The 23,870-nt window shown below is 37.8% G+C and overlaps 1 protein-coding gene across 1 annotated transcript in view; it reads right to left on the bottom strand.

Moving 5' to 3' along the window:
• Positions 1-23,870, bottom strand: part of LOC150103711 (nose resistant to fluoxetine protein 6-like) — a 113,011-nt gene that overhangs the window by 22,688 nt on the left and 66,453 nt on the right. The window contains exon 6 of the mRNA XM_090396735.1: positions 7,244-7,418. Within this exon, the coding sequence (XP_090252861.1) occupies positions 7,244-7,418 (175 nt within the window). The remainder of the gene's footprint in view (positions 1-7,243; positions 7,419-23,870) is intronic.

The following is a 23,870-nucleotide window of genomic DNA, read 5'->3' as shown; positions in this document are numbered from 1 at the left end:
ATTTGTATCCAGTTAGGGTAGAAACTCATTAAGACAATATTAATGTTCCATGCAGTAGCGAGTTTGAAGCTATCCGGTATGAGGTAAAGGCTAATTGGATAAAATATATCATTATTATTATCATCCAGACCTCCAGGGAGTCAAAAGACTCATCGTGGGATGTCCTTCCTAAGAGACACAAAGTCTATCAAGACTCATCGAGGGGAACCCCACCCCTAAGGAACACAAAGTCTATCACATACCACTCCTTAAACTCATTGACTGTTCTCACTCTCACCACTCCATCAGGCAATGCATTCCATAGTTCAACCACCCGTTGTGAAAATAAACCACTCCTTACCCTCTTGCTCACAGTTTCCTTTCGTAACTTCCAGGGATGGCCTCTTGTCATCACTCCTTCACTCTGATCAACAAAGCGAAAGAACTTCCCAGTATCAACCCTGTAACCACCTTTCAACAGTTTAAAAGTCTCAATCATATCACCTCTCCTTCTATCCACCAAACTCTGCAGCCACATTCCCTCAGCCAATCCTCATAACTAATATTGTACAGTCCTGAAACTATTTTTGTTATCTGCCTTTGTATCCTTTCCACAGTTAAAGTATCTCCTTCAAATAAATCCTGGGAAACAAATCTGAGAACAATAGTCTAAGTGTGGTCTGATCAGTCTTGTACAATGGAATGATAACCCATTTATCTCTGCAAGTCAGTGTCCTTCTCATTATTGCAGCAATCCTCTGTATTACCTTCATTACCTTTGCAATATGTCCCCTAAATTTCAGGTTTCTATCAATCATCAATTCCAGATCTCTTGTCTCCCCTACTTCCTCCAGTATAACTCCTCCCATATAGTATGTAGTGGCCCATCGATGTTTCCCAAACCTCAAGACCTTATATTTTGCCGCATTAAACCGACACCCCATTCATTTGTCCATCTATCTAGCTTATTCAAATCCTCTTATATGACAAACACATCTGTACTATTACTAATAATCCTTCCCAGCTTCGCATCATCTGCAATCAATGGAATATCCCCTTGCAATCCACTGAAAATGCCATTGATATAAAGGTTAAACAATATAAGTCCCAGTACTGAGCCCTGTGGGCCACACTTGTAACCCTCTGCCTCCTTGAAACTGCCCCACCATACACAACTCTCTGATACCTAATTGGACAGCCAATCCTGAATCCAATTGACCAATCTGACATCCAGACCCATGTGCTGCAACTTAAATATCAGCTTATCATGTGGCACCCTGTCAAATGCCTATGCTAAGTCTAGGAAAATGGCAGTATATGCCTTTCCCTCATCTAATGCTCTTGTAACTTTATTATAAAAGGCCAGCATATTGCTAAAACAAGAGTGCCCCTTCACAAATTCATGTTAACTCTCACAGATAACATTACTCACATCTGCCCAATGTTGTATATGATCCCTCACTAATTTCTCCAAGATCTTAACAACTACTGATGACACACAAACCGGCCTATAATTAGAACTTCCAGTCTGCTACCGCCCTTATGCAATGGCACTATCTTACCTTCCTTCCATTCCATGAGCATCTTTCCCACAGCCAGACTTTCATTGAAAAGCCAGATCAAAGGCATTGTCAGTTCCCTAGCACATTCTCTCAAAACTCGTGGTGAAATACTCTCCAGTCCCACAGCTTTACTGACATCCAGAGTACTCAGTATTTGAAACACACTCTCCTCCTGTACCTCTAAATCTCGAATCTGCCCTAACCCTCTAGTAGTAAAACTGACTCTTCCAGGATGAAATACTCGAATAAAGTGTTCATTGAACAATTACACTATGTCCTCTGAATCAGTCACTCTATTCCCATTTTTATCCCACAATATCACTCTTCCACAGTCATTTTTCCTCCTACTGGCCACATAGCTAAAAAAATTCCCTAGGATTTTCTTTGGATCTTAGAGCCAATCTCCTCTCATATTCCAGTTTTGCCTTCCTTACCATACTAGTCACTCTTCTGGCCTGTGTGTTATATTCTTCATGCATCTTCTCTTATATATCTCTTTTATATCTTTATATCTCATCCATAGCCTCTTTTTTGCATGCAATTCCTGTTTAATATTGTTTTCCATCCACTTCACTTCAAATTTTGTCCTCTTCTTCACTCGTGGTATACAACTTATTATTACTGCTACCAAATATTCTTTCACTATATGCATTAATTGAAGGGTCACTCCCCTTAATGCAAAACATTAGACATATCCACAAGGAGATGTGTTTTGCATTATGGGAGATACTGAGATAGGAGTGTTGGTAGCTTGCTTCACCTTTGCAAGGAGTCGTCCTAGTGTTGCACCACCTTACCCCAGTCCTGAAGATACTTTCAAGTGCAAACTTTGTTTGCTTACACTTGGATAAAGGATTAAACTAAATTTATTATATTCTATTCAAGTGAAAAATAAACTTTCAACATCTTCATCATTCTGTTTATAATTAGTGATGGTCATGGACCAGGTATCTCTGATTGGCTACCGGTGGAGAGTGAACTTCCCACTCAGGTTCCAAAAGCTAGATAGGATTAAAAAGGCTTTGCCTACTTTGTATATGGGAATAAAATCTGATTATTTTTCATTTGATCACTTTGCTAAGATTAGCATCAATCAGGTTTATGAAATATAGTGCACAATGCTACCATTACACCAGATGAATAAATAGAGGTGCATAAAAATGAGGTTCAACAGTTGTTGCATAATCTGAACATCAGTTCAGCAATATGGTCCAATGGGATATCCACATTGGACCATATTGCTGAAATTCTGTCATTTCAGCTGAAATAACATTATTATTATTATTATTATCCTAAGACAACACGGAGTCAAAGATTCATCTAGGAGGTCTCTTTGTTATACACACAGCTTATAATACTTTCCCTTAAACACATTCAAATTCTCTGCAGACACCAATTCTCAGGTAAGGCATTCCAATCATTCACAGTTCTGTATGCAAAAAAAAAAAAAAAAAACACTCCTTTGTTTACACACTCCATATACAGCTTCCAGGGATGATCTGTTGTTCTACCCTGATCTCCAATGATTTTATGATTTTGATATCTGATAGGTATCAACAAGTTGTGTATGGGGGTGCAATATCCAGGAAAAGGAAAGTCACTAGTGGAGTGCCTCAGGGATCTGTTTTAGGGCCATTACTATTTAACTTGTATATTAATGATATTGGCGAAGATTTGGATGGAGATATTCAGTTGTTTGCAGATGATGCAAAGTTGGGACGAACCATAAAGAGTAGTGAAGATGTTGTGGCCTTGCAAGAAGACTTGAATAAATTGAGTGATTGGGCAAGCAAATGGGGATGTGAGTTCAATGTTGCAAAATGTAAGGTTTTAAAATTTGGAAAACAAAGATGGGATGCAGAATTTATGCTTGGTGAAAATATATTGTTGGAAGTAGAGGAAATAAGAGATCTGGGAGTGATAGTGGATAAGGATCTAAAATTTAGGGGTCACATCGCCAAAATTGTGAAGACAACACAAAGACTAATGGGAATGATGAGGAGGACACTGACATGTAGAAGTAGGGAGATTCTTGTTCCATTGTATAAGGCTTTGATTAGGCCACACATGGACTATTGTGCCCAGATTTGGTCACCTGGTTTTCAGAAGGATGAAGAGATGTTGGAAAGGGTCCAAAGGCGACTGACTAAGGTAGTTTCTGACCTCTGGAATGTCGAGTATGAGGAAAGATTGAAAAGATGTAATTTGCAGAGACTAGTGGAGAGAAGGAAGAGGGGAGATATGATAGAGACCTACAAGTTGGTAAGGGGTTGCTATAGGATCAATGGTGGAGAAGTTCTACAGCGAATAGTGGGAGATCAGGGGAGAACCAGAGGTCATCCCTGGAAACTGTATAAAGAGGGTGTGAGTAGGGGAGTGAGAGGTAGGTTTTTTTCGTGCAGAGTTGTGAATGATTGGAATGCCTTGCCTGAGAGTGTGGTGTCTGCAGGGAGTTTGAATGTGTTTAAGACCCGGTATGATGAGATGTGTGTGAGATAAAAGGACCTCCTAGATGAGTCTTTGACTCCATGAGGTCTTGTTTAATAATAATAATAATAATATACCGGCAAAGGTTGGTCGATTGGTAGAGCCTCTGCTACTAATGGCTCAGTTAAGTAAGTTTGAGTGCGGTTAGTAGTTGGAAGGGGAACCAATCATTCGATGCTGTTGGCACACTCTCCCTTGATGAGTCTTTGGACTCCATGGAGGTGTCAAATAATAATAATAATAATAATAATAATAATAATGAAAAACCTCTTCAACATTGATCCTATAACAACCCCTTACCAACTTATACATCTCTATCATTATCATATCACCCCCTTTCCTCTTATCTACTACACTCTGTAAATTGCATCTTCTCAACCTTTTCTCATATTCAAAAATGAGATCAGAAATCTTCCAGAGATCAGAATCTACTTTAGTCAATTACCTGTAGACCCTTTCCATCTCTTTGTTCTTTTGAAAACCAGGTGACCAAATTTGTGCACAGTAGACTATATGTGGCCTAATAAAAGGCCTTATACAATGGAACAAGAATTTCCCCACTTCTACAAGTCAGTGTCCTCCACATCATTCTCAGAATTCATTGTGCTGTCCTCACAATTTTGGCAATATGTCCTCTAAATTTTAGATCCTTATTCACCATCTCCCTAAGATCTCTTATTTTCTCCATCTCCAACAGTATATCCCCTACCAAGCGTAAAGTGTTTTTTTATTTTTTTTTGTTCTTTGTTTCCCAAATTTTAAAATCTTACATTTTGCAACATTGAACTTTATCCCCACTCCTGTGCCCATTCACTCAATCTGTTGAAGTCTTCTTGTAAGGCCAGAATATCTGCTCTACTCCTCATTGTTCGTTCCAAACTTTGCATCATCTACCAAGAACTGTTTGCAGACATGTTTGTATAATTTGAGTCTGAGCTCTGGAAAGATCTACAGGAATAAAAAAAATGTATGATAGTTTCTGTTGTACAAGGCTGATGCAAAAACCGATGTTTATAACTACTGTCCTATCAGCATCTCTGGAGTGATGGTGAAGATTTTAGAGAAGTTGGTAATAACTTTGCCTGTTGAAGTAGTGAGGGATATCCAGCATGAATTAGTTTAAGAGAAGGTATGACATCTGGTGTAGTGATGATAATAATAATAATATTAAAATTGAAAAGAAAAATGAACTTCACATTATAAGTGAAATTTTTTCAAAATTTGATACTGCCTACATTCAAGAATCGGTAAGTTTAGTTGATTTAAGATATTGTGGCCAATTAAACAAAATAATGGGAAAAGAAAGGTTTAGCAAGACAAGCATGTTAACACAGCAAAAGAGGATCTAGGTGTACTGATGAAGATATACCACAGAAGACAATGTGCGATCTGACAATACTGGAGTAGTATGTATCTTCAAGAAGTGTACAGATTACATATCAGGAAATGATGATAATTTAAGTCAATACGTAAACAGGATAACTACACTGAAACAAGCAAGGTCAGTTACCTTTCCTCAGGTTTTTATTTCATTTATTATTATTATTTTTTTTTTTGAGATATCTTAAAATACTTATTAAGATATCTAATACTAATATTTGAACTTTAGGCTATAAATAAGATAAATTCACTTTTATTCTATAAGATACAATATCTATATCAAAGAATGGATAAATAAATTGTAAATATATTGCTCATGTTGGTGCTAAAAACCACACACACACAGTCATTTCAAAAGTTCTGCATACTTGTACTCCTGTTTGGACCAAACACTTATTTAACAAAACATATTTATAGGTCTTCAATAATTTCAATTTTGTCTTTTCACTGCTATCCACAGTTTGGGTAAGCTTTGTATTCTTCTCAGAAAACTTTTTTTTTTTTTTTTTTTTTTTTTGTGGTTGTTGGTAGTGGTAACTTGTTTGATAAATTGTGTCACTTCAGCAGAAATCTTGTTAATTGTAGAAAAGGAAAAACACATTTTTCACTTTGGAAAGAGAATGAAGTAAGGTGGGCTCATGGACTGTAGTGAGGATGAGTAAACACTATCTGTAAAGATCAGATACGTTATATGAAACAGGTGGCCTTGCATTATTGTTATTATTATTATTATTATTATTATTCAGGCCTCCAAGGAATCAAAAGACTCATCGAGGGAGGTCCTTCCTAAGACAAAGTCTGTCAAGACTCATCGAGGGGAGGTCCCCCCCTGAGAAACACAAAGTCTATCATACCACTCTTTAAACTCACTGACCGTTCTCGCTCCCAACACTCCATCAGGCAATGCATTCCACAGCTCAACCACCCTCCACACAAAGAAACCACTCCTTACCCTCTTGCTCACAGTTTCCTTTCGTAACTTCCAGGGATGGCCTCTTGTCATCACTCCTTCCCGCTGTTCAACCAAGCGAAAGAACTCCCCAGTGTCAACCCTGTAACCACCTCTCAACAGTTTAAAAGTCTCAATCATATCACCTCTCCTTCTTCTATCCACCAAACTCTGCAGTCCACATTCTCTCAGCCGATCCTCATAACTGTCCTTGTAAAGTCCTGAAACCATCTTTGTCATCCCTCTTTGCATCATTTCCACAGTTAATTTATCCCCTTCAAATCCTGGGGACCAAATCTGAGAACAATAGTCAATTCAAAATTCAATTCAAGACAATTCAAAATGAGATCTCTGATCACAAAACATGCCAGCTCATTTTCTCTTCCATTTTTTGGGTACAAAATGCTTGTAGAAAACTGCTATAGTATGCTTCTATCATAGTTGATTCCTGCTATCTTGACAGCTGCTAACTTGAACTGACTTTTCAATTCTAGTTCAAATTCAAAATCTCATCCATTAAGATCTCATGCCAATTAAGTTTTCAATTTTCATGTACAAAATCTGGTATATGAAAATTAGTAATGGTCCTTGCACAATATTTGACCTGATTCAGATTCTTCCTCCATTCTGAGGAAGTTTTATTTCAGTTCTGCAAAATAAAACTTCAAATGGCAAGTACATATGATGAGGAGAAATTAAAAACAATGAGCACATGCCATTTTTACTCAGTCTTCCTTATGAGTGACGTGAAAGCAGAATATATTACATGTGTAGAATGTTTTGAAATGACCTGCACTTTTCACACACACACACATGTGCGCGCACACACACACTATGTCAGAAAAGCAAATAATGAAGCAAAAGAATTATGAGAAAATTTTGTTACCTCCATGATCAGTAAGGCAGGCAAAGGTTACCCAACCTAGACCAAGTCCCCATGCTGTGCGAGCAAATGCATTATAAATTGCTGCTTCAGCGATGTCTACCTGCACATGATATAGTCCATATACAACACTACTGCAGAGAAATGCAGCTATTATCCAGCCAAGAGCCTGTTTCCACTTAAGATAAAAACAACTCCAATTAGTTATACAGTACATGAATGAGTGAAAATAAATGAAAAAAAACATATTTACTTCTTTCTTTTTACAGGCATGAAGGTATATAATGTATACAAGTTCCAAAAATTTGAATTCTACCCCCATTATAAAAAAATAACTCTGTTTACTTTAATAAGAGTTTGAATTCAATGTGGCATATATTCTACTAGTATGAGAAAGATATAGTATCCCTGCATCTTACACAGGAGATTGAGTTTGATTCCCGATGGAAGATTATTTGCTTTGGCCTGGATGGCCAAGTGGATAGCATGCCCACTCTCTCTAACCTAAACAAACTATGGTTTCAAATTCTGCAATATGTTTGTAGTATCATTAAATGGGAGATTAATTTGATCAGTATTCTGCTTACTGGATACCTGAAGTAGCTTGAAAAAGTTCTCTATAGCAGGGTTTCTGGGTTATTCAGAGAAATAATAAAATAATAATACCTCTTTCTTTTAAGGTTACACGGTGATCAGCATTCATATTTGTTAAATTAGGGACACAAAACACACGTGTTGAAAAGATTATTTTACTGATTAATAATAAAATAATAACTTTACGTTTCAACCCCTGTATTGAGGTCATCTTCAGAAGGATACATTCAGAAGCATACGAACAAGCTACATGCTGTTGCACTCTATACAAGTAAATTACATCTAATTGTTAACTAATCTTTTTTCTTAGCTTGCCCTCTAGTGGGAAAAAAAAATAAAAATAAATAAATAAAATTTAAAAAAAAATAAATAAAATAAATAAAAAAATAAAATAAAAACTACAATAAACTCTACTAAAGTTCTCACATACTAGGATTCTTATGGAATTATACAGTTATATTATGATTATCTCTTGGATTCTACAACCTTCATAGCAACCATGAAGAAAAATCTCAATACAAGACCTATTGAAGTTTTTTTTTTTTTTTTTTCCCCTCTCTTGAACATTCAATAGCAACCTGTACTGTACAAATCCAAGAGATAATCGTAATATAACTGTATAATTCCATAAGAATCCTAGTACATGAGAATTTTAGCAGAGTTTATTGTAGTTTTTATTTTATTTATTTATTTTTTTAATTTTTTTTAAATTTTTTAAATTTTTTATTTTTCCCACTAGAGGGCAGTCTAAGAAAAAAGTTTGTAATTTACTTGTATAGGGTGCAACAGCATGTAGCTTGTTCATTTATTTCTGAATGTATCCTTCTGAAGATGATCTCAATACAGGGGTCGAAACGTAAAGTTATTATTTTATTATTAATCAGTAAAATAATCTTTTCAACACGTGTGTTTTGTGTCACTAATTTTATTATTATTATTATTATTATTATTAAACAAGACCTCATGGAGTCAAAGACTCATCTAGGAGGTCCTTTTATCTCACACACATCTCATCATACCGGGTCTTAAACACATTCAAACTCCTTGCAGACACCACACTCTCAGGCAAGGCATTCCAATCATTCACAACTCTGCATGAAAAAAACCTGCCTCTCACTCCCCTACTCACACCCTCTTTATACAGTTTCCAGGGATGACCTCTGGTTCTCCCCTGATCTCCCACTATTCTCTGTAGAACTTCTCCACCATTGATCCTATAACAACCCCTTACCAACTTATAGGTCTCTATCATATCTCCCCTCTTCCTTCTCTCCACTAGACTCTGCAAATTACATCTTTTCAATCTTTCCTCATACTCGACATTCCAGAGGTCAGAAACTACCTTAGTCAGTCGCCTTTGGACCCTTTCCAACATCTCTTCATCCTTCTTAAAACCAGGTGACCAAATCTGGGCACAACAGTCCATGTGTGGCCTAATCAAAGCCTTATACAATGGAACAAGAATCTCCCTACTTCTACACGTCAGTGTCCTCCTCATCATTCCCAGAAGTCTTTGTGTTGTCTTCACAATTTTGGCGATGTGTCCCCTAAATTTTAGATCCTTATCCACTATCACTCCCAGATCTCTTATTTCCTCTACTTCCAACAATATATTCTCACCAATCTGCATCCCATCTTTGTTTACCAAATTTTAAAACCTTACATTTTGCAACATTGAACTCACATCCCCATTTGCTTGCCCAATCACGCAATTTATTCAAGTCTTCTTGCAAGGCCACAACATATTCACTACTCTTTATGGTTCGTCCCAACTTTGCATCATCTGCAAACAACTGAATATCTCCATACAAATCTTCGCCAATATCATTAATATACAAGTTAAATAGTAATGGCCCTAAAACAGATCCCTGAGGCACTCCACTAGTGACTTTCCTTTTCCTGGATATTGTACCCCCATACACAACTTGTTTATACCTATCAGATAGCCAGTCTCCAATCCAATGCACTAATCTAATATCCAACCCCATCTGCTCTAGTTTGACTGTCAACTTATCATGAGATACTCTATCAAAAGCTTTTGCAAAATCCAAGTATATTACTGTGTATCCTTCTCCTCTGTGCAAGGAAGCAGTCACTTTATTGTAATAAGTAAGTAGATTATTAAAACACAACCTCCCTTTAGCAAATCCATGCTGTCCATCAAAGATTATACCATTGTTGTCAACCCAACTCCTAATCCTAGTTCTCACAAGCTTCTCCAACAACTTAACCACAACACCTGACACACAGATAGGCCTATAGTTTGATGCTTGAGTTCGATCACCTCCTTTATGAAGTGGCACAATCTTGCCCTCCTTCCACTCTTTAGGGACTTGACCAAGTGCAAGACTCGTATTAAAAAAATATGTCAAGGCAGGTGTCAACTCTCTGGCACATTCCTTCAGAATACGCGGTGATATATTATCAAGTCCCACAGCCTTATTTACATCTAGTTTACTCAACTCTCCAAACACCTCTTGCTCACTTACAGTCAGTCTCTCCTCCCCATCATCAACTGCTGTTAATCTCTCCATGAAGTCACATTCACAAGATTGAAAGATCTTTATGAACTGCTCATTAAGTATCTCCACCACACATTCTGCAACAGCTGTCTTTATACCATTTCCTCCAATCAATGTCATCCTTCCATAATCATTCTTTCTTTTGCTGGCTACATATCAAAAGAACTCCCTAGGATTCTTTTTAGCTTCATTAGCTAACTGCTGTTCATACCTCTCTTTAGCTACTCTCACCAACCAAGTCACACTCCTTGCCTGGTCTTTGTAGAACTCATGAAATTGGTTACTTCCACTTCTCTTATGCTGCCTCCACAATGCCCTTTTTCTCTGTATTGCATGCTTAATCTCTTTATTCATCCATCTCACACCTAACTTATTTAACCTTCTCACCCGTGGTATACATTTAGACATTGCATCCACTAAATATTTTTTGAAAATCCCCCAAGCTGCACTGATCTCTTTTCCAGCTAACTCCTCATTCCATGCTACAACTGCAAGATGTCTCCTGAGCTCTTCATAATCACCCCCCTTGTAGTTCCACATATACCCTTTTTTCACAGGGGTCTTTGCATTGCTGGCAACCACCCAAGTAATCGCCTCATGGTCACTTTCACCAATTGGTGGATGATTTGATACCTCATTGATAATTACATCCTCCGATGAGATGACCAAATCCAAGACCCTTAATCCTCTTGTGCCCTCTGTTACATACTGTCTGAGGTAGTTATCTCTCAAAAACTCAAGAAACTCATTTTCTTTACTTCCAGTTGCTATCTCTTCATTCCAGTCTATATTGCCATAATTAAAATCACCAATAATGATCACCCTTTTCTTATTTGCTTGGATTATTTGACTATACATTTCACTATCACCACCATCCACATTACCAGGTCTATAACAACATCCCACCAAGTATTTGATTCTATTCACCTCTATCTCACACCATACTGCCTCAAAACCACTGGCCCCATTTCCCTCTTGCATCTCTACCTTGTATGGACATAACTCTTTCTCTATCATCAATAGCACTCCCCCTCCCTTTTTACCCATTCTATCCTCACGAAACACATCATACCTTTCCATCTCTATTCCTGTCAGGATGTCATCCTCATCTAACCATGTCTCACTTATTCCGACAATCTCTGGGTGCACAGACGCAATTAGTGCAACCATTTCATCCGCCTTGTTTCTTATACTTCTAGCATTGGTATACAAACACAACAACTCATTTCTGGATCTACAGCTAGTTCCACTGATACCACTCACTCGATGTGATCTCTCCATGCTGGACTGGGGCCATTTCCCTTTCTGCTCCTTCACCCTAGAACCCTTTGCAATTCCATCTGTTTCCTTTTGATCCCTGATCATCCCATTACTTTCCTGCCTACACATTCTCTCACCTCCTCTTGGAGCATCCACCTTTCTCACGCTGTGTATCCCTGTCCACCCTGAGCTGCCCCGTTTCCCTGCTCCTCTTGCACACCCATTCTCTCATTTTCTATACTCATACCACTCACTTCCACATTCATTTCCACTCCTTCAATCTTTCCTGTCTTACTCTCCTGCTCTTCCACATCACTCCCCTCTCGATCTGATTCATTCTCTCTATTCACTTCTCTACCTTCCAGCAGCAGTCTCTCCAAGCGACTCACACCATAACCACTCAAATGCAGTCCATCGCTCCCATACAGCTCACTTCGTCCCTCAAACTCATTCCACACATTAACAAACTGTACTCCCATCTCCTCACACATTTCAGCCAGAATATCATTCGTAATCCTTGCTCTCCGCCTCATTTCACCACAATCATACCTAGGCAACACACTGACCACCCTTCCTGTCACACTATTCTCCTTCATCTTTCCAAGCAGTCTCCTGACATTCATTTTGACATGCTCTTTGTTCTCTCTCAAATCATTCGTACCAATTAATACAATTAACTCTTTTGATCATTCCCACCTCATATTCAATGCCTCAATCAGTCTACTCATTTTACCGCCTGGAAAACATACCTTGTGCATTTTATCCTCTAGCACACCTTTAATAATGGAGTCGCCATACAACGCCACTCGCTCATCTTTTGTTAACTCTTTCATGCCATCATGATTTATTTTAATAGTTTTGACCTGAATTCTCTTAATTTCATTCCGCATCCATTTCATTTCTTGCTTTATCCAATCCAATTCACCTTCTGAACCTCGCGACACATTCACTCTATCATTAAATCTTTCTAACTTTCTAACTCTCGACCCCCTCTTCTCACTTTCCCTCTCATTCATCCTTCTTTGTTTCCGTACTTTCGGTCCAACATACGTCCAACTTTCACTATCATTCTTCTCACTTTCACTCTCACATATCTTTCTTTGTTTCCGTATTTTCGGACTAACATGCATCCAACTTTCGCTATCATTCTTCTCACTTTTACTGTCATTCATCTTTCTTTGGTTCAGTACTTATATTTAACAAATATTTAAAAATAAAATAAAATAAAACAAAAATAAAAAAAATAATATTTAACAAATATGAAAATAATAATACCTGTTTCACAGTAAGTAGATTTTTGGGTGTTGGCTGTTTAACCCAGCGTTAGTAAGGTGGGGTGTCACAGACCCAAAAGATTATATGTAATATTATCTATGACACCCCCCCTTACTAACGGCAGGTTAAATGCACTAAAAATGTATCAAAGAAAAATATTTAAAATTAATTGAAACCTTTGATTTACTAAAGTTACATTTTCTCCCAGATATATTTGAACTATTTAGATTTACAGTACATGCAGGTTATTTTACATGGAGAGGGAAGATATACAAACAACTAGATGGGACAACAATGGGCTTCACCACCACCTTTCTCTCCCTTTAGCCAATTTCTACATAGAACACTTGGAAAAGCTAGCTATAAATACAGCCACTCTCAAACCAGTGGTTTGGCTAAGTTGATGATATCGATGATGTGTTTGCTATTTGACCACATGGTCCAGACACATTGGATGCATTTTTAGTGCATTTAAATATTAAATAGCCAACACCCAAAAATCCATTTCACTATGGAACAGGAAGCTAATGACTGTCTGCCATTCCTGGATACACTGATCACATGGCATCCAGACGGTTCCTTATCTTTTTCATCATCCAGCTCAACAGTATGGTATTCTAAAACCACTAACTCACAGAGCTAGAGCTATTTGTTCCAATGACAATACTCTTACTGCTAAACTCACTCACTCATGTCATACCTTCTTAGCCAATGACTATAATCTCCATAGGATAGAAAAAATACTAAATGATCTCAAGAAATCCCCTCCATTGCCTACCACACAAACTACAGCAAATCTCTTACCATCCCATACATTCAAATCTGAAAAGATATCTAGGGTACTTAATAAATATCAGCTATGCACCACATTTAAACCTTATGTCAAATTGGCAACTCTCATCTATTCACTTAACGACAAACTCTCTTCTTTATCCCATCCAGGAGTTTATGAAGTGCCCTGTTCTTGTGACTAAGGCACTTCATAAATGATCAGACAGGAAGAACTGTCGACATCTGCTGTTGTGAACATAAAAAATACATCCAGCACCATCGTTATGGCTAGTCAGGTCTAGCAGACTATGCCTTGGATACTCCTTCACATAGGATCAATTGGAAAAATCAAAACTGCAATACAGAAGTCATAAGTCAGAGAGATTGTTTTTAGAATCAGCAACAGCCTTAAATCATTCCCAAACCTCAACAAGTATGGTTGCATCAATTTACCAAAAATCTGAGAGACAGTCTATAATAAATTTAGTTTAATCCTTTATCCAAGTGTGTGCAAACAAAGTTTGCGCCTGAAAGTATCTTCAAGACTGGGGTAAAGTGGTACAACACCGGGCGACTCCTTGCAAAGGTGGAGCAAGCTACCAAAACTCCTATCTCAGTATCTCCCATAATGCAAAACACATTTCTTTGCGGATATGTATAATGTTATGCATTAAGGGAAGGGCCACTATCCAGACTAGTTTTGACCTTTACTGAGGTAGAATGGGAGTTCATATCTCTTCATCATTGGCCTCTTTAGAGTCAAAAAGTTGTGCTGAGAGTCAGCTTGATAGTGAGAGAGAAGGAGAAAGATAGAGTGGATAGCAGTAGATAGTTAAAGAGGCCTCAGTCGATCTACTTGGCCTGACTTAAATACCAGCACCAAGCAGATCTCTGACATTATCTCCCCCCATCCGTTCTTTTCAGCTTTCCCCGGTCAATCACCTCTTCAGGTGTCTACCCGAGGAAAGTGGGGAAAAACAAATGAAAGCAGCACCACATGAAAAAGGAACTGGTAAATAACATTAAAATTACATATAACAATTTGTAAGACAGAACCAAAGAAATGAGAAACTAGGCGAATTCTGAAATTTCAACCTGAATGATCAGAGGAGCAGGGGAAGAGCCTGGCCTGGCCTGGGTGATGCAGCCCACAAGGAGCTGCACCACCTCGATATAGGCCTTCGCAGTCCAGGTTCTCAGGATACCTCCTCCTGTGTGGAAAAGACATAGACCTTTTCACAAAAAAAATTCTAATCTGAAAGAGAGAAAAAGAAAAAAAAAAAAACCTCCCCCTCCCCCCGAGTCTGACAGCTGTATGCAAGGAATCGACTGACTTGTCAGCCTGTTAAGCAGGGCTTAAATCCTCCTGCTTTCTATTTTTATGGGTACTAAGGATGTGATCATATAACTTTTCTCCGTGGGAGTAGTTTAGCATTCCTAGGCCTCTGTACAATGCTGCTCCTGCATCATCCTTTGCATCAATAAATTCTTCGATTTGTTCTGGAGTGATTTTGTCTATGTCTTCGATAAACATATCGTTCCAGTTTGCGCTTACCACTTTAGGCCCATTTTTCCCTGTGAGAATAAGTAGGATATCCCCGAATGTTTCTATTCCATTTCGTAAAACCTTCGCATCCTCGGGGAAGTCTTTTAGCAGATGCAGTATCGGTGCATTGGCTTTTGCATAAGGGTACTTTGTGGGTTCTGCTGTTACCTTTCCAGGTTCAGCTATGCCGGGAGTCCCTGGTTTTGGTTTTTTTTATATTCCCTTCTTCAGGGCTGCCTGGCCTTTTTTGTGTGGTTTCTTCACTGTGAGTTTCCATTTCTACTGTTTCTTCTGCTGTTGTTTCTTCAACTACCGTGCTAGAACCTTCTTGCTGGTGGTTCTGTTTATTTTCTATGGTGGCGGTTCGGTCATTGGTCTTTCCTGGCTGCTTCTACAGTTTTGGCTGTAGGTTTCTCTGTTACTTCAATTTGCGATGTGGAGGTATTATTCTTTGTTGCTGCCCTTTCATGTGCAGCCTTCAGGGTTGGGAAGTCGTTCTGCTCCATGCCACTGATATTGTTTTCTGGTGTTGGAGTGTTGGGTGTGATAGTGCCTCCCACTCTTTCGGCATGGTCTCTGCTTGGACAACAAGGACCACAAGTGTAAACTTTGTGGTCCTTGTTGCCACATTTTAAGCAGGCCGACTGGCATTTCTCCAATGTATGGCCCGTTGTGAGGCAGTTGCGGCATTTCATTTTCTGGCACTGAGCCCAGAGATGTGTGAGGGCACCGCACTTAAAGCATTGTCGCTTTACGCCGGGGTAGCTAACCATTACCCTGGCCAATCCTATTTTGACGAAATTCGGAATTTCTGCCTTCATCATGATGGAAAAAGTGACTTCACCTGACTTCCATTGAGGGAAGTCAGCGTCCGTGTCAATTTTTATATCCCGCACGGCTCCCCATTTCGAGAAGACTTTAGTCATGATGTCAGTGTCTTCTTCGAGATATTCTATCGGGAAACGATCTATTCTTACACTTTTGGAAAGACTTCCCACCACAAAAGGATGAAAAATTTTCCCCTGGCACTCGACTCCTTTCAGTAATTTTTCTCTAGTTGCAGCGTTTATGCAGACAACTTGAAACCCCCCCCCCCCCCCCCCCGTAAGGGGTAAAACCAGAAATATTCTCTGCCCCGATGCAGTCAATTATAGTCTATGTGAACATCCTCTTCTGAATATCAGTATCTATTTCGAACCCGAGGGTTCTTACCCTCGGTAAAGACGAAGACATTACTTAAAGTAAGAAGGAAGAAGATTTTCCAAGGATAGTCTATTCTATAAAATAGCGGAATGCCGTATGTAGGCCTAAAGAATCTACAAAAAGGAAAAAACAAAGAGATCTTACCAAGGCAGCAGGAATCCAAGGCTGGGATACTTTCACTGCAGAGCTGGAACATGGAGCTTTCTCTCAGGGCCGCTAAAGCTGGAACTTGTCTCTTCAGTTGGAGCCAGGCCCAAGTGGAGATACCAAGGCAGAAGCATTAGCAAGGTCATCTCCTCCTATAGGAGCTGCCAAACGGTGTGCCGCCTTTTTATTAAATTCTGGATTTAGAGAAAGATGTTGAAAAGTTTATTTTTCACTTGGTCAGACTATAATAAATTTAGTTTAATCCTTTATCCAAGTGTGAGCAAACAAAGTTTGCACCTGAAAGTATCTTCAGGACTGGAGCAAAGTGGTACAACAACGGGGACTCCTTGCAAAGGTGGAGCAAGCTACCAACACTCATATCTCAATATCTCCCATAATGCAAAACACATTTCCTTATTATACATAACATAATACATATCTGCAAGGAAATGTGTTTTGCATTATGGGAAATACTGAGATATGAGTGTTGGTAGCTTGCTCCACCTTTGCAAGGAGTCGCCCGGTAGTGTACCACTTTACCCCAGTCCTGAAGATACTTTCAGGTGCAAATTTTGTTTGCACACACTTGGATAAAGGATTAAACTAAATTTATTATTATATCTGACGAAGTGAAAAATAAACTTTCAATATCTTTCCCTAAATCCAGAGTAATTTAATAAAAAGGTGCCACACCATTTGGCAGCTCCTATAGGAGGAGATGACCTTGCTAATGCTTCTGCCTTGGTATCTCCACTTGGGCCTGGCTCCCACTGAAGAGACCTCAATAACGGTCGAAACTAGTCTGGGTAGTGGCCCTTTCCTTAATGCATAACATTATACATATCTGCAAGAAAATGTGTTTTGCATTATGGGAGATACTGAGTTAGGAGTGTTGGTAGCTTTCTCCACCTTTGCAAGGAGTTGCCCGTGTTGTACCACTTTACCCCAGTCCTGAAGATACTTTCAGGTGCAAACTTTGTTTGCACACACTTGGATAAAGGATTAAACTAAATTTATTATAGTCTGACCAAGTGAAAAATAAACTTTCAACTGAGTGACAGTCATTTTAAGATGAAATTAATACTCATTTTTTTTATCTAACAATAGATGGCCAATTAGAACTGTATTGTCTATTACAATTTTTTAAAATGGTCCCACTGTTAACTAAATTGTTGGTGTTTGCATATTTTGACAAACTGTTTTTTGTGCTGAAGATGCTGGATACAATACAATACAAGCAAAATATCAGCAAATATGTCAAATAAATATTAATTATTTTCTTTTTATTCTTGTGTTGTTAATTAAAACCATTAAATAAAATTAACATGAACTGCCAAAGCATACGTCTTTCTAAATGTTGGGATCTCTAAGAGCTTTCAGTTGTTATTGTCACTCTCTCATTTTTTTCTCATATAATATTTACAGTTAACTTCTGAAAGCATATTGATTTCTTTTTATTCTAAAACTATTGTACACATCTTTCTTTTCAGTATACTCATTTTTTTTATCTTGCACAAAACCAAATGGAGGCAATTACAATTTCAAGTCTCCTCTAACTAAACAGGGGAATTGAAAGAGAATATGAAAGAGTAATATAGTCAAATAGTTTTCTTATTTCTTATGTGTTCTCTTTCTATGTGAATTTATGCGTATCTTTGTTAGAATGTAGTATGTATTAGTAATGAGTAGTCCTTAACAAGGTTTAGCAGTTAATAATAATATTCACTTTGATAATTTCTCCTTTTTCACATGTTTCTCTATGTCTGGTATTCTTTTTCTTTAAGTCTGTTACTTTTTCCAATTATTTATTTATTTCGTATCCAAACACAAGTAGTACAGTAGTAAGTAAGGGGCACAACATGATTTACAACAAATTAGGATACATTACAATGAGATCAGCTTAGATTTGGTAGGTGAATTATACAGGGAATAATAATTAAATATGAAAAAAAGAAAACTATACATAATTTATATACAATGAATATGGTCAGATGTTCCTCCAGTATCTTGCACAATCAACTGCTCTTTCTGTGCAGGATATAAGGTCCTCTTTTGTGCAAGGTGAAGGAAGGAAGGGGCAAGAAAGAAGGTGTTCCATGGACTGGGTTGTCACAAGTGTCTGAGCCAATAAGGTAGCCCCATTTGATGAGGTTTTGTTTGCAGCATCTCCTGTCGTTTGAAGTCTGTTGAGGCTTTTCCAAGTATTCCAGTCCAAGTGGGCACCATGTGGAAGATGTTCGGCTGTTGAAATACCAGTATTATTTTCAGGGTATAGTGCAAGCCATTGTTGGTCTTTTTCCAATCACTCAAAATATTCTCTGACTTCTTCCCTATTAGATCTTATGTAGTAATACAAGAACAGCATTTCTGTTTTAATTTTTATTTTAGAATACACTCACATTGCTGTCCTGTATTTGAAATTGCTTACCATTCAAGAAGTTCACTTTCATGATCAGTGTTAGATACTATAGCTGCTGATCCTCTTTTCCCACATTGCTATTGTCTGAATATAATGAGATAGAATGTGCAAAAATTGTTGAATGAGAAGAAAGAGAAGAGAAGAGCAGAGAGTGTCAAGACTATGAGCCTGTTGTTAAGATATGATATGAGTGAGCAGAAATGGATGGCTGTAATTGCCAATGATTCAATGAAAATCATTGTGCAGGAGAAATAGTATATAGTGTGTTGATAGTGTTTTTGATGACAAAGAATTTATGCTTGAAAGATGAATTAATTACATATACACTTAATTACATATACTATTAGGTGTTCTAACTCAGTCTCTTTCTCTGTCATATTCTTATGACAGAGAAAGAGAGTGATAGTATTGAGGGGATAATAAAATAATAATTTCTTCATATAAAAAAAGCAGTGTTCAGAACAGTGAGATAAAGAATTTGGTTGCTATATCTACTCAGGCTGCTTGTTTGAACCCATCAAATTTTAAGAGTTATTAAATACATATCTGTCTGATAGATGGTAGATGTATATTCACAAATGGCAAAAGCAATAGGAATAAAGGGTGATGAATTTTTAGCTTTAGTAAATGATATGGGACCAAAATTTATTGGCATTAGCAAAACTGGCTAACAGAAGAGGATAAACTCACAAGAATAGAATGTGATGGGTACTGTGTATTCAAGAAGGACAGGCAGGAGAGAAATGGTGACAAAGTATTGCTGATGACTGTGGAAGGATTAAATCCAACCAGAGTAGAGATCCTGAATGATGATAGTTGTAGTAATATGAGTAATATAGGCAATGGAATTCAGACTGTTTGATGCAATGTAGAGATTAACAGAACAAAATGCATAGATTTCTGCTGCAGGTCAGGCTGTTTGGCAGAGGATAGTGAGCAGATATACAGATAGCCTTATGGATAAAGGCAGAGCTATTTATGGGTGATTCCATCTATAGAGAAAGAGACTGAAATGAGGAGAAAGCATGCAAAACAAAGGAAAGATTATGGAGTACTGCTTAAGGTAATTATTGAAGAATAACTATACTATCTTAGCAGCATGTGATAGAGGGACTTTTGGAGCAAGAATATTAGATCAAGTAATAGCAAGTAAAATTCTTTATATAAATAAGGTAGCTGTTTTACCTCCAGTTGGCAAGAGGGATCATTTAAATTAGAGATAGAAATCATATGAGAGTTTCGAATAAAAAAGGATATATATGTTGAACTTTAAGGCAGATAGTATTGTGACAGACTGTAAAGACAGCTGGAAACAGTGCCTTGGCATGAAAAACTTCATGGTAGAAGAATTAGCGGCAGATGAGAAGTGGTGAAAAGATGTCTGAAGGAAACTATAAGCTGACTGCATCCTTAGAGTCTACTGACTCTAAGGATACAGTCAGGTGTTAAATAGATGAATAAGACCTTGATAATTACCAGCAAGACCTGTATCCAAAATGAAATGTTATGGATCCAGTACTGGAAAAAAAAAAGGTAATGACCACACTCAGGAGTGTGGTCATTACCTTTTTTATATATATAAAAAAAGCAAACCAGGAAAGTGACATTATCGTGAGGGATGCAAAATCGAATTGTGAAAAGAAGTTAGCCTTATGACTAAAGGGAAAGAATTTTTACACTATGTAGAAAGAACATAGAAGAATTACTTTAGTGAGTACAAAAGGTAAGAAAGTTCCATATGCTTTAGTAATAGCTGATTTGTTAAGCAATCACTTTCATAAGGTAAATATTCCAAGTTACTTATTTGGGTGTTGAGGTAAAACTAGATAAAAGGACACAGGGTAATAGGTTAAATGTATGAAAGCTATTGCAACAGCCTCATTCAAATGCAGCAATATGATTGTAGGTGGGGATGAGATATCAGTCAGAGTGCTGAAGAAATATGCAATAGAATTAGCAGTTCTTCTGATTTAGTTATTCAGTTTGAGTCTTAACGAGCACTTAATGAGAGCGGAGCTAAAACAGAAGCAACCAATTACAGACCAATCAATATTTCTGAAGTGCTTATTGGCATCTAGAGGTGAGTAGATTAAATCCACTGTAGAAGAGAGACATGTATTATAATAGTGCCTGCAGAGTAGGACAAGGGGGAATGGATATAACACTATACTTCTAGATTTTTCAAAGACATTTGAAAGGATTGCGCAAAAGAGGTTGTCATACAAACTCATGTGCAACATAGGTTTGTGACAAGGAAAGGAGAATGGCTGACTGATAGGTATTAAGAATATATATGGAGTTGCTAAGTCTAAGAGAAGGGTGGCCAATAAAGTACTACAGAGCTCTTTTCTTGGGTATACCATATGTCCAATTGGTAATTAAACTGGAATGGATTGGGTTGGGTAACAGATTGGTGTACTGGAGTGGAGACTGGCTATCTGATAATTACCAGCAAATTGTACTTGGGAGAATGGGGGAAGCAATATCCCCGAAAAGAAAAGTTACTTCTACTTGGCAAGAAATTATATTATTGTATAATGCTTTATCCAAGTGTAAGCAAACAAAACTTGGGTGTAATAAATCTTCATGACTAGCCATGAAGTGGGGTGACCTCAAGAGAGTTGCTTTTGGAACTGTTTTTGTTTAACATGTATGCAAATGATATTGGAAGGGGAATAATGGTAACATGTAGTTGTCTGTGGATAATGCAAAGTTTTAAAGAATTATGAGGAGAAGAGAAAATATTGTGGCTCTATAAGAAAACCTGAATAGATGGGATGAGTGAGATTGCCACTTACGTGTTGCAAGGTATAATCATTATTAACATCTGACCTCCATGGAGTCAGAGACTCATTGTGGGAGGAACACACTATTGCACACAATGCACATTCAACTATGCTTTAAACTGATTCAGTGTTTCTACATTCACAACACACTCAGGCAATGCATTCCACTCATCAACCACTCTCAATGCACCTACTCCTCACTCCTCTGCTCACACTCTCCTTATACAATTTCCAGCAATGGCTTCTTCTTCTACCTCCCCTCGACCATTCTACAAAAAATCCCTTCCATGTCGACTTGATAACAACCCCTGAATACCTTATATGTCTCATCATATTTCCTACCCTGCTTCCTATTCACAAGGCTTTGCAACTTACATTCCCTCAATCTATACTCATACTCTACATTCCAAAGACCACTGATCACCTTTGTGAATCTTCTCTGGACCCTTTCCAACATAACCTCATCACCATGAAAACCTGGCAACCAAATCTGCACAATAATCCATATGAGGACAGATCAAGATTTTATACAATGGCATTATAACCTCTATATCTGCATATCAGGGTTCTCTGCATCATTACTATTATCCAATGTCACATCTTCACAACTTGTGTAATGTGGCCCCTGAATTTCATATCCTTCTCCACCATCAATCCTAGATCTCTCATCTCCTCTACTTCCTTTAAAGTTTCCCTACCAAGTGTATACGTAGCATCCCATTGTTGCATACCATATTTTAAACCGTATACTTTGCAACACTAAACTGACAGTTCCACTCACCTGCTTATTCATACAATCTATTCAACTCCTCTTGTAAGGACATAACATCTACTTGACTCTCCATTGCTCTTCCCAGTTAAGATGTGCTTAACTAGTGATATGCAGATCCCAATAACATTAATATACAAACTGAACAACAATGGTCCAAAAACTAACCCCTGTAGTAAACTACTAATGACCTTCATCTTTTGGGATACTGTACCCCCATATACAACTTTCTGATACCTATCTCACAGCCAGCCCCTGGTCCAACTCAGAAGGCTATTATCAAATTCCATCTGTTTCAATTTATTTACCAGCTTGTTGTGTGGCAGTCTATCAAAAGCTTTAGCAAAATCCAAGTACACCAATGTATATGCATCTCCCATGACCAAGGTATTTGTCACCTTGTTATAGTACATAAGTTAGTGAAACATGATCTCCTCTTAACAAACCCCTGCTGATAACCACAGAGAATACTGCTGTTATCAACCCATTTTTGTACCCCAACTTCTCCACAATATCTGTCCAGTACCTTCACCACAATTCCAGATATACAGACTGGCCTATAATTTGAAGCTACAGTCTTATCACCTCCTTTATGCAGTAGAACAATGTTACCCTCTTTCCACTCTCTTGGAATCTGTGCTAGTGCAAGACTCTTATTAGAGAAGCATGCCAGCGCTACTCCTAATCCTCTAGAATAGGGGTTCCCAACCTTTTTGTTTCCTACAGCACATTCTAAAATACAGGTAGGGCGACAGGCACCATCTATTTTTTCAAGCAAATTTCTTGAATTCTTTTGTTAAATGAATACATAAAGTTTACATTATATAAAAATTTAAATATATATATGTAAGTTAGTGTGATCTTTGGCATTGCATTTCATTGGCCAGTGCTTCATAATTAGGAGAATATGATGATATTTCAGTTCTTAAACAATCATCAAGATGCTCATCAGTGATAATAAATTTAGTTTAATCCTTTATCCAAGTGTGAGCAAACAAAGTTTGCGCCTGAAAGTATCTTCAGGACTGGGGTAAGGTGGTACAACACATACTGGGGTAAGGTGTGTTGTACCACCTTACCCCAGTCCTGAAGTTACTTTCAGGCGCAAACTTTGTTTGCTCACACTTGGATAAAGGATTAAACTAAATTTATTATATTCAAACCAATTGAAAAATAAACTTTCAACATCTTTCTCTAAATCCAGAGTAATTTATTAAAAATGTGGCACACCAATTGGCTCCTTCTATAGGTAGAGATGACCTGCTAATGCTTCTGCTGGTATCTCCACTAGGGTCTGACTCCCACGGAAGCGACCTCAATAAAGGTCGAAACTATCTG

Source organism: Typopeltis vanoorti, chromosome 8 (genome assembly GCF_054136105.1).
Source record: "Typopeltis vanoorti isolate ZY-2024b chromosome 8, IOZ_Tvanoo_1.0, whole genome shotgun sequence".
Taxonomy (NCBI): domain Eukaryota; kingdom Metazoa; phylum Arthropoda; class Arachnida; order Uropygi; family Thelyphonidae; genus Typopeltis; species Typopeltis vanoorti.
The sequence above is the reverse complement of the archived record's forward strand: the minus strand, read 5'-3'. Positions and strand labels throughout refer to the sequence as shown.